This window comes from Corvus kubaryi, unplaced genomic scaffold, assembly GCF_017639235.1.
Source record: "Corvus kubaryi isolate FWS band 111438036 unplaced genomic scaffold, C.kubaryi_AGA036_p1.0 71, whole genome shotgun sequence".
Taxonomy (NCBI): domain Eukaryota; kingdom Metazoa; phylum Chordata; class Aves; order Passeriformes; family Corvidae; genus Corvus; species Corvus kubaryi.
In genome coordinates, this window is record NW_024582059.1 from 6672396 (window position 1) to 6684750 (window position 12355).

At 37.4% G+C, this 12355-nt stretch overlaps 1 protein-coding gene across 6 annotated transcripts in view; it reads left to right on the top strand.

Moving 5' to 3' along the window:
- ARFIP1 (ADP ribosylation factor interacting protein 1) overlaps window positions 1-12349 on the top strand; it is a 34511-nt gene extending 22162 nt beyond the window's left edge. For 5 of the 6 annotated variants that reach the window (XM_042050008.1, XM_042050006.1, XM_042050012.1 and 2 more), the window contains 3 exons: window positions 4063-4284; window positions 7691-7848; window positions 9942-12349. In XM_042050008.1, the coding sequence (XP_041905942.1) occupies window positions 4063-4284; window positions 7691-7848; window positions 9942-10128 (567 nt within the window). In that variant the 3' untranslated portion in view covers window positions 10129-12349. The remainder of the gene's footprint in view (window positions 1-4062; window positions 4285-7690; window positions 7849-9941) is intronic. The other variant, XM_042050009.1, reaches the window with a different exon arrangement.
- The last annotated feature ends 6 nt before the right edge of the window (window positions 12350-12355 follow it).

Sequence of the window (12355 nt, forward strand, 5' to 3'; positions counted from 1 at the left end):
TAGGAAGAGCATTGCCAGTAGGTTGAGGGAGATGATGAGGCACATCTGCAGTGCTGTGTGCAATTCTGGGCTCAACAGTACAAGAGAGACACAGCGCTCCTGGAGCAGGTCCAGAGGAGGGGAACAAAGATGGTGAAGGGACTGGAGCACATCTCTCAGGAGGAAAGGCTGAGGGAGTTGGGCCTGTTCAGCCTTGAGAAGAGACAACTGAGAGGGGACCTCATGAATGCCTATAAAGTATCTGAAGGGAGGGTGTCAAGATATGGAGCCAGGCTCTGCTCAGTGGTGCCAAACAACAGGACAAGAGGCAATGGGCAGAAACTGGTGCGCAGAAGTTCCATGTGAACATGAGGAAGAACTTCACTGTGCAGGTGACCGAGCACATGGCACAGGTTGCCCAGAGAGGTGGTGGAATCTCCCTCACTGGAGGTATTGAAGAACTGTCTGGACACAACCCTGTGCCATGTGCTCTAGGATGGCCCTGCTTGAGCAGGGAGGTTGGACCAGGTGACCCACTGTGGTCCTTTCCAACCTGACCCATTCTCTGATTCTGTCAGCTAGTCTGACAGTGTGCTGTGGTCCAGTCAGAATATGTGCTATTGAGCTGAAGCTGTTCTTTAAAATTCTCATGTCTCTTTAAAACATTGACTCTTGGGATCAAATCTGCTATACCACAACTAAAGAGGACAGGACTTGACCTTATTTTGTATTTTTGGTACCTTGATTTAGAAAACAAAACCAGAAAAACTCACGATGTCTCAAACTCGCTGACGTGAACCAACAGCTAGAAGACTAATGAAAAATGTTGGGAAAGGGGTCTTGGATCCTTTTTAGAACATTATTTCTTTGACTGTAGTCTCTGCAAAGTCCAGATTTTTAGATTTCTTTCATGGCTTAAGCTTCCCCTTCCTGAAATCCAGAATCACACCAGTTATGGCATAGGAAATAAAGACTAGCATTTTCAGAAAACTAAATTAATGTTTTCTTTTAGCTGTTCCAAACATGCCTAAGGAGATATGTCAGTTGTGATCTTTCTAGAATTCCATATTGACTACTTCTGCGCTCTTTTTTTGAGATATAAGATCATTCAGAGAACTTAAAAGTTCATTTTGAGTTGATGGAGTATTATGCAAATGTACCTGGAGATGCCATACATTTGTTTAGTAGGCTATGTACAAAAAGCATACTTAATATGGTTAAGGACAGTGGAAATACTGGCTTGCTTTGGTTCCCATCAGAAAGATCATGGGAAGAAGTGTCCTCCTTATCTCATAATAGCTAACTGTTCATAGGTTAGAAGATGCAGAAATAAGGAGAAGGAGTAAATGGTCAGCACTTGAATCCCTCTGAACTTAAAATCCCTGGTATCGATGTACCAGACATTAATCTACAAGTGGAGTTAGTGGTGAAATCTGTGGTTGGGAAGTTCTTTAGGAATCTGACATGAGTAGTTCTTGTGCCATGGTGTCTGTATCAGGGGTTGAGAAATCTAAATTATTGGATATGTTCAGAAGTCATTCCCATATATAAATGCCTTTGCAACTACCATCCCCCTTCACATTTGCCAGTCGTATGCTCCCTAGTTAGTGAGTTAGCATGGAAAGAAATTGCCCTTTTTTCCATAGTCTAGTGACAAGATCTTTTTCTGTTCTTTCTTCAGCCCCTGCTTTCCCCTTTGGATGAGAAAGAGGTTTTCAGTCTAGCAAAAACATTTAGGCACAAGAAAGTCATTACTCTTCTTGACTTTCAGCAATTCTCACAAGCTTATCTTCTTGTTTTTCATACAACTTCTTCAACTTTGAGGGGGGAAAAAAGGCAAACCTGTTTTACAAATCTCTCTTAACACTGGGCTACTAGTGGAACATTTATTTCTGAGACATGTCCAGTAATGCCTCTGTTTATCTTTAACATGCAATTTAAAACATAGTTCTCTTAAATGTATTTTGGTAACTTTTTTTCTCTGAGTTGTTTTTCTTAAACTTTGCATTGGGTGACTTGTTTTTGAGTAGCATGGTCTTATTCATGACAGTTTCCTTTATAGATACTCTTAGAACAAAGCATGATGAAATTAATGAGTGGATTCTTCTTTGTTTGCTAGTGAGAATATAGAGCAACTTGTGTGCTTGTACTAGTCCACGTAGAACTGGAGTAAATCAAAATAGATTGGGGCATCTTCTTTATCTTTCGCTACATCTGAGTTTAACAAAGCATGCAGTGTAAGTCTTTCCAGTTACTGGGTTTTCCTCACTTGTCAATGCTGGGCTTTTTTAGATGTTTTGCTGTAACTTCTGAAGCAAATACCCTTTGGCTGAAAATAATCCCTTCATTTGTAATTTATTCTTGCTTTCAAAAATTTTGTTTTCCATGATTCACATTTTTCTCTTGCATTTCCTTGGGGATTTGTGTGTATGTGTGTCAGCTCTTTTGGAAAATAGCCAAAATTTGACCATCACTTTCATAGTTCCTAATGAAAGACTTATTTATGCTCTGAGCACACTCATTGCTAAGCTGTATTTTGCAATTTCTCTTGGAGAGTTTGGTAGTAAAGTTATATTCTAGGTTGTGAATTGTTATGCTTGCCCAAATTTCTGATGCTTGACAGACAAATGTCACCTAGACTTAGCTGTGCTTTTTCTTGTGAATTACTTGAATCTAACGAAGTAGCCCAAATAATCTGTACCTTCCAACCTAAACCTTATGGGTAATGACCAGCTTGTTCTCTATGATCATTCTTGACTCTTTCCTGTGTTCATCATTTAGAAAGGACATGGAAGTTCCAGGAGGTTGAATGTGCATCTCCTTTGGACACGAGTAAAGGCAGGATTAAACTAAAGTCCTTGAATTGGGAAACCCTGGGAAAGTGTATTTGGGGAGTCCTTGAATTGGAAAATCCAGTGCTGTAGTGTATTTGGGGAGTATGTTATAAGATAAACTTGGGCATTATTTCACAAAAAAGATAAAAATAGCAGCTTTGTGCTTAGGTTAACTCCTTTCAGAGTAGTTGTGGCCTTGATGAGTAACTTAATTTCCTTGTAACATTTGTTTCCATCAGTAATTTTTCATATGTCTAAGTTGGTTATCCCTTCACCCATTGGGACAACCACAGATTAACTTCAAGTAACTTACTACAGCAGTAAATAATTCTGCTTTCCATAGAGCAATAGTATAGCTTTGCTACACATCTGCTTTGCAAATGGCTTCTCCTGTGTCTCAGTCAAGGGAAATCCCAATGTGCATCTTGGGAGGCTCACTGCCAAGTTGGGCTCGAATTGCTGGCAGACAAGGTGTCACGGATCAGTGGAACGTGGTAGCAGCCTCCTCTGTCACAGCCATAGGCTGGGTGAAAGTGTCCACAGCCTTGTAAGAGCAGATTTCCTGCTCAGTGTGTTAATGAACGGCAAATCTACTAAGAATTTGACTTATGACAGAAAAGAAATAGTCTGAGTAAATCGTCTCTGTTTTATAGATGTATAAATAATAACTGCATTTTAATACTTTTGCATATTTCTCAGTAGGAGTTCCCAGTTTTCTAGTCAGATTTAGAAAAACATGCTGAAAACCACCACCTTCTTACTTAACCCCTAAGAAAAACCTCAAAAAGAACATTTTTGGAAAATGCAACATGGATGTTCTGGAATAGGATGATTGGTAGACAAAGCCCAGAAAATTACTAACTAGACATTTTTATGCAGAATAGTAATGCTCCTATTAACTGACTTTTAAATGCAGTGCGCTAAAATGCTTCTTTTAACTTAATGAGATTCACCAAACCTATAAAGAGATAAGTGTTCTTTTACTTGAGAAACAATTAGTTATGCTCTTGATTTGCTAACTCGAATATTCATCTTAGTAGGAGTTGAGACTTGTCCAACTGTTCTTGCTGAGTCCTGATAAACTTCTGAAGACTGTGTTGTTTTTTCAGTTTGTTGTGCAAACTTATATTGGGAGGGGTGGTTGTGAAAGAATTGTGTGTAATTATATGTCCCTTGAAGCTGAAAATGGGTGTATGCTGTGTTGTCTTGAATATACTTGAATCTTTATAATTTACTTTTTTTTCTGCAGTGTACACGTCAGATCATCTCTGAAAAACTGGGTCGTGGCTCAAGAACAGTAGACTTGGAACTAGAAGCTCAGATAGATATATTGAGAGATAACAAAAAAAAATATGAAAATATCTTGAGACTGGCACAGACACTGTCCACGCAGCTCTTCCAGATGGTACATACCCAAAGGCAACTTGGAGATGCGTTTGCTGACCTGAGTTTGAAATCATTGGAACTTCATGTAAGACTTTTACAATGTAAAAACATAGTGGCAGAGATTAAGATAAGCCTAATTGACTCGTGCAGGGTATCTACTTGTTAGCCTCTACTTTTACAAACATTGTAGTTAACAATATATTACATGCTCTTTGTGTTGAAAGCTTATGTTATTCACTTAAAACTATAGGAAATGACTGAAATTACTGTAGTTCTTTATTGTTTCTTAAATGTTAGCCTCTAGTTGATGGTTGAACTCAAGAACTGGCAATTATGCTTTGCAGAGAAGATGCATTTTACTATTAAGTTTGCTTCTAATGAAATGTCATCAAAGTGTTCCAGAGTGTTACGTCATTTCAATTACAAGATGTCTTTGGGGAATGTGCCTGGGAGTAAGTAGATTAGGGCACATTACTTCACTTGTGCACATTGAATGTGAGTAAATTATTTTTCTGTAGCATGTTTAAGCATTGAGATTTGATCTCAAAGTCCTTTCTTAATCAGAATTTTCCTACTAATAAGACTAATCTGTATTCTTATGTTGTCTGGAGTTGCTGAGCAAGAGAGGCAGTCTTGAGATATCTGGGTTGTTATGATTCCATGGTTTAGAAGTCTACGTAGTACTGGCACTTTCTGTTGCCAGTAGTAAAGCTGTTTGCTGTAAAGAGAGAGAACGTGGATGTTGCTTACAGAGTGTAGTAGCTGACTTGCTTCTACATTGCTTGTGCTGCATTTGCAAAGTTAAAACAATTTGATCCTTTGGAAAACCAGTATTAAATGGCTTAATGATTCCCTAAAACAGAGCTGCTGAAACAGCTCAAATTATCTTTGTGATTTTAAAAACATCTGTCTTTTCATAATTCTCTTTTCCCATTGAGTTTTAAGGGAGTAGGTGGAGTTCATGCTTGCACAGAGGAACTTCAAGTGACAGCTAGCTGAAAAAATTTAAAACTCCTACACTGATGTGAAGGAATTTTTAATATTAGTCTGACAGATGAAAATCTGTGAATGTAGCACACTTCTAGCAGCTAAGAAGTTAAATGATCTGCTAAAAGAAGCTTTTAATAATCAGTTTATTCTTGACACAAATATGGGCATGTGGTTTGTGGCAGAACTTAGTGGTTGTTACGAAGTATGTGCTGAAGCTTGGTGTTTCTTCCAAAACTTGGATGGAATCTGGCATCATGCTCATTTAGTGAATGTTGGGTTTTTTCCCATGATTAGCTTGTAACTTCTAATGGGAATACTGGTCTTCCAGGTTCTTTCAACGTCTTGTATTGGTCTGGAATTTGTTTCCGTCATTCACCTCGTGTAGATTATTGAATGGGGCTGTTGATGAAAATCAAATAAAGGTTTCTGCTGCTGTAATAAAAGTTATCTGACCTTTGCCTCTTGGAGACTTTCCTGGTGTTTGTCTCTTTCCTCTTTGCATTTTCCCTCTGTTTAATCTGCAATGTATTATCATCTGTAGCCTGGCCTACTTTTGGATATTTGGATTGTTGCCTCTAAAACTTGTGCAGGACTAAAAGTAAAATTTCTGAATAGTTAGTCTTTAATGTGATAACAGTATATAAGCTTAAATAAAATTTAAAAAAACTCCAAGTCTCAAGGTAATACTTCTTCTTTTATACATGATAACAAAACGAAATTTTAATGTGGTATCTGGTGAGGTATTACTTAATGTGAATGGGTTGCTGTTTCTCTTTTGGATACAAAGGTAACTCCTAGTTCCAGGCTCATGTGCCTCTAATTATATAGGCAGATGAATCCAAATTTTAATTGACCTGAGCATAAGGTGTGAAATGAGCGTAGACTCTTGGTACAGAAAGGATTTCCTATGTGTTTCATAAGAGATAATCTGCAGAGGTCATGGACAAAGCTCAAAAGTGTGTATGAAACTGTGAGCCATTGGAAGGACACGGTTGTTGATTAGCGCGTTCCTTAGTACTGCAGGCCGCTGCAGTCCCATCCTTCGTACCTCCCCCTTTGAAGTGGTAGTGTTGTTCATTTGGGATGATCTGAGTGAGAGGACCAGCTGGAAAACTAATTGCAGTCTTGCCTGCAGAAGGAAAAAGAGATGAGACTAAGCTGCTGCAAGGGGCAGTCCTGCTGCTGTTGTCTTTGCCAGCATGCTGCTATTTCTTCTCTGTGCTAGCACTCGTGTTAGCTGTGTAGCCGGCAATGTTAGAGCAAAGCCAGCTGGAAAATACTGTTTTGGGGTTTTTTTCCAGCAAAATCTGTAGCAATTTAGCCAACTGCTTTTGCTGCCCAAAGCAGCTGTACAAAGCAAAGATGGCAGATCTTTAGCAGTGTTTACAGGGCTTAGCTCATGAAAACTTGCCCTAAGTTCTCTTTCTTTTTTCTTCTCCTTCAGTTGCTCACTTCCACTGCACCCTCTTTTCTAGAGGATTCTTGTCTTACCGTTGCCCATTATGCATTACCCTTACTGTCGTGAACTTGTTAACATGAAATATCATTTGGCTCTGGTGTTCATTTTCTAGACAGATGAAAGGAGACTGGGAGAATACAGCACTTCTGAGTCAGTTGTTGGCAGTGTGCAAGCTCTAAAAAGGCCCAAGTTCCAAATACAAACCTAGTATGTTTTACAGTCATTACAACCAGAGATTGTACTCTTTTGTGAGAGCTCCCATCTGTAGAATACGGAGATACCATATGGATGACATAGATATAATAATTGGATTCATTTGGCATCCATGCATTAGGAAAATCTTTGCAGCTTTGGTCAGTCTACACTGCTGTTAACAAAGAGACATGGACAAACATATATCTAAATGTGGCTGAAATGCCTTGGAAATAATTTTGCCCTTGTCCCTTTGAAATTTATGTATGAGCTACATTAATATTTTTATTTGTTATTCATTATAATGCTCTGCTCTTCAATTATTTACAGCCTATTAAACCGTGATAGATGCTGGGGGTTTTTTTGCAGTGCTCCTTTCCAGAATGTAAGAATAAAACTTAATAGCTAATTAATGCTGTGTGCCCTTGTGCATTTAGTTACATTACTGAATTTAATGTAGTGGTGTCTCTGTTCGTATTAAAGCATTACCTAGACAACCACGAGAGATGCTGGATTAAAACCCTGCTGAATGACAATGCGAAGATTGCATTAGCACTTACTTTTAAGTAACATTCAAGATACCAGAGTGCAGAAAAATCACATTATAAAATAGGATTTAACATCATGTGTGGTAACAAAATCTAAACCATGTTTTACTGATGGTGGAGAGATTTCATAAGAACTGTGAACTGAATATGGTATCAAAGTCATATTGGTTTAATCATAATCATACCCAAACGGAAGTGAAAGAACTGACACATCTGTGTTTGCATTTTTTTATGTATTTGCTGATGAATGTTATGATTTCAATTGATCTACAGCTTTTGTTTTCTCTGTCCTTTGTTTATAGGAGGAGTTTGGCTACAATGCAGATACGCAGAAACTTCTAGCCAAAAATGGAGAAACCCTTCTCGGGGCTATTAACTTTTTTATTGCCAGTGTGAATACACTGGTAAATAAAACAATTGAGGATACGTTGTTGACTGTGAAACAGTATGAAAGTGCCAGGTAGCTATCCTGTGTCTAGCTCTTTTCATTATGAATTAATTCTTGGGAAGCAGACTCTGTAGCAGCTTAGGCTGTGTATTTGAGTGACTAACCTGTCAGATAAAAACCTTGTAACACAGCTCTCATCTAATGAGGGTTTCCGTTTAACTATAACTGATTGCACAGATCTTCATATGTTTTGTACATGTTCCCTTGTAGACTGAATTTTACTTGTTAGCTGTAGGAGTAATTATAGCTGGCATTTCCCGCGTGCTAGATTAAGGTAGCTTTCTAAGGTAGCGTGACAGTGGAAGATTAGCCCTTCTATCCAGCTGCATTGCAATAGGTAAAATAATCTCTGTGACTGAAAGACATTTACTCTTGTGCCTCTGTTGATGAACAATGCCTGCAATTCACACTTCAGTTTTTATGCAGAAGTTGCAGGCTTGGTCAGAAAGGGGAAAATAAAACCGGACTTTCTCAGTGAGCGAGGAATGGCTTTCCTACCCTGGAGAAGGTTACTTTTAGATGTGGCATAGCACTTTAAAGCTGGGTTCCTTTTTCCTGCCAGGAACTTGTAGTTATTTCTGATGAGTGGTTCCATTCTGACTTTCTTTCACAGTTTCTTTTAATTTGACAAAGGATGTAGTTCATGCACATAATTTTTTGTGATTCTGTGGATTTTTTTAGGTCAGAAAGTGCAAACTGCTTGAGTTTTGAAGTTCTTTCCCTCTCTTTTTTAATTGTTCTGTTCTAGTGCTTATTTTTAAGCAAAATAGTAAGTTATTGTTTTGATATTTAGGTAAACTTTCAAAGGCATGAAAGGCAGAATTAATGTGTAGATAAGGTATTGCTTTACTTTTGGCATGTTAAAAAAAAAAAAAAAAAAAGAATTGGTTCATACGTTTTCCAGGTATCCCCTTGAAAATTTGTGCAAAATACATCTGCTGCAGTTGTTTTTGTCAGTCATTTTCTATATATGGTTCTTCCCTCCTGAAATACCTTCATCGCTTTCTCTTTCTGTTCACTAAAGAAATCAAATACTTTGCCATTTTAATAAGGCAAATAAATTACGAAGGTTCTTCACTGAGAGGGCCGGTTCGTCATTTTGCACTGTGAAAATAGGTTGCATTTATTTCTGTGCCTCTTCTTTCCTGTCCCTAGTTGCGCTTCAGTGTTCATCTGTTCCCATCTTTTATCCGCTCTCTATTAGTTTAATAGTTTCCTTTTTGGAATTAAGCCATAAATTACATATAAATCCTCAATTATAGTGGCAATGAGAATCAGGAAGAGCCCTGTGAATATTATTCCTCTTACCTCTGAAAAGGTTGTATTTTATTTTTGAGCAGTTATATCAGCTGAAAACTGTGTTTTATAACCGGTTTTTAATCCTTATTTGTTTCCAGTTTAAGAAATGTTTGTGAGAAAGCATGTTTAAAAGGCCAGAAATAGTGTGGTTTGTCGCATTAAAATTGGTGGATATGCTAGGTTCCATCATTTGACAGCTACAGAAAACTGTGGAAGGAAGAGTAATGCTTTGGGCAGGGCTGCACCATCATTTTTGCAGTCTGTTTTTTCCATAGGACAGACAAGTTCTCAGAAAAGTGTTGTGGAAGAGTTATGAAACTGTCCAGTTAATGCATATGGAGAAGCGTGGAGCATGCTGAAAGTGCTTTAGGTCAGAGTTTGGTATAAGTGACCTGTTCCTCAAACATCTGCTTAAAGGGGGTGTCATGCTCTTGATGTGTCTCTTACTCTTAACACAAGCTCTCCATTGAACTGATTCAACAGCAGAAGAATGACCTGAAAAATATTTGCTACCTTTTTCTGGGTTAGTAGGTTGAGATGTCCCAGGAAAAGCTCTGACTACTGAAGCCTGTACAAAACAGAGGGCTGAGAGCATGTGACCGAGGCAGAAACAGAAAAGGGAGGGTGCTTGTTGAGGCAGTTTTATACATGTGCTTCAGAGTGGGCTTGTTTGGTAAATAGGAGCAGGGAGAAAAAATACTTAACCAGTTTTTAAAATTTTTTCTGTACTTAATTGTGAGGTCAGTTTTGAGACGCTACCCTTAGATTTTTTTTTGTTTTTTCCCCCTTCTCCTCTTTCTTCTCAGGATTGAATACGATGCTTATCGAACAGACCTGGAAGAGCTGAATCTTGGCCCTCGTGATGCAAACACTCTGCCAAAGATTGAACAATCACAGCAACTGTTTCAAGTGCATAAAGAGAAATACGACAAAATGCGTAATGACGTATCTATCAAATTGAAATTTTTGGAAGAAAATAAGGTAAGCTGCTAATTCTCATGTTATGTTTAGGAGTTTTGTTCTAGAAGTTAACTGCTTTCTAGAAATATTTTAAGTTGTTATATCTTGAAATAGATATTCATTTAAAAGTAGAGCAAGCAAAGAAAATAAGCTGAATTTTCTGAGTTCTTGCTGTATCACTGGAGGACACCCTTTTAGAGCAGGCAGCTTTAGAAGTCCCTAAGCAAGCTGCTCCAGCTACAAATGGCAAACATTATGGCAGTAAATTTCTTGTTGATACAGGAAGTTTCAAGTTTGCAAAAGCATTACTTTTCCAGTTTACCATATTTAATGGTTAAATGAGTCACATAATTACTGATTTAATATTCAAAGTAATGTGCATGTTTGGCAACACTGTCATGGAGGTTATGCACAACGAAAGCGAGAGAACTATGAAGAGGCTTCTTCAAAATTAAGCTTTAAGAATTTGAACTGAGAAGTACTACTTTCTGTAATTAATTCCCTTATAGTTTCTTAATTTAAAACAGGACTCTTGAACTGTTGATTGGAAGGGTGGGTTTTTTTCCATAAGTGTTTATTTCAACCCTACCATTTCATTGATATCCTCTTAATGATGGTATTCTTACCCTTCTTATTCTACCAGGCAAAAATAAAACTGCCATACAAAACAACCTTTAAATTGTTCTGTGATAAATGAGTCCTTTTAAATTGTCTCTAATTAGATGTAAAAAGTATGGTCTTTCAAGATCTGATTTTTGTTCCTAGTCATGGTAAGGGAGATAGTTATAATCATGTGTGGCTGTATTTCCCATGTCTTCAGAGGAAGGAAAATGTGATTAAAATATAGATAGATAGTTGTCAGTTTATCCAGGTCTCTTAGTGGATTAACATTTTCAATATGGGTTGATTAATTTATTTTAAAAATTTAAACACAGGTAAAAATAGTCTGTCAAAGAATACATGACTGGCCCCAGATGACAACGATAGCAAACCATGTTCCTTGGAGGAAAATTTAAGGGAAAAATCATGGGGACAAGCTAAACCAATTAAAATGGATTATTACTTTGTATTTTTGAATATATTATCACATATGCAGTTGCATCCACTTCTTAGAATAAAAATAGAGGTCAGGGAAGAAATGTGAACCATCAACAGATGATAAGAGAAAAAAAAATCGAGAAAATAAGCAAACATTTTGGTTTCCATAACGGTACACGCTTAAAACATAGCTCCTGAGCACTGTTCCTTCATAAAGGCATCTGCACTAGGACTCCCTGGTCTGGAATCACATAGCCATCAAAAGTTGGCTTTGTGATGGATCAGATGATCAGGTGACTAAAAAATTGGTGTTGGCCTAACTTTATTTCTGGTTCTTGCTGAAAAAATTGGAAAATAAAAGGATTGAAAAAATCCATATTAAAATTAATTTTCTTGAAGAAGCTGAAGTCTAATCTAAATGCTGATACTGATTCTTAAATTAGAAAATGCTCCTAAGAGCTGTGTTTTAAAACTATGCTAGGTTGAAAACAGATATGCTGAAGGTGTCTTCCCATTCTCCCTGCCTTTGTTTTCATTTTTCAGTAAGTTTTTGCTACCGCTACAATGTACTTCTGTTAAAATTGTTTGATCCTTCCAGCTCATCTCTGTACAGGAATTCTGATGCTTAAGTTTGAATTAGTTTAAAATAGGACTTACCCTTCTTCCTCATGGTTTCCATTATCTGTATAATACACTGATCAATTTATGTTTATATGTATAGGAAGGCTTCAGAGCAAAAGCATTTTATTTCCATCTTGTACAAAACAAGTTTCCATAATTTTTTTAAACTAAATTAGATGGTTTAGGGAACACTGAAGAAGTTGTCTTCCTAGTGACAGTCTTGAATTAGACCAAGCATCCTGTTAGCAGTCACAGCCTAAAATTGTTTCTGAAAGAGATTGTTTTTTCCTTCCTGCCTTTTAGATTAATACAGTAGGGAATCTCACATGCTTAAGCCTTTTTATCAGTAGTTGACATTTCTCAGTTTTGACACTAGAGATGTAAAAATTCTTACTAAAGGGTACATGTAATTTTGTTCCCAAATGAGCTACAGAAAGGACTTCCTTTGTACTTAAATAGTGGCTTAAGTATAATTACCTGCTAAGAGCTTTTCTGAGGTAAGCTTTATTTTTTTTCTATTTATTGTGTAAGATGACATTTTGCCATCATGGCAATAGTTTGAAGTGAGTGAAGGAAGTAACTTACCTGCGGTGGAGGAGCA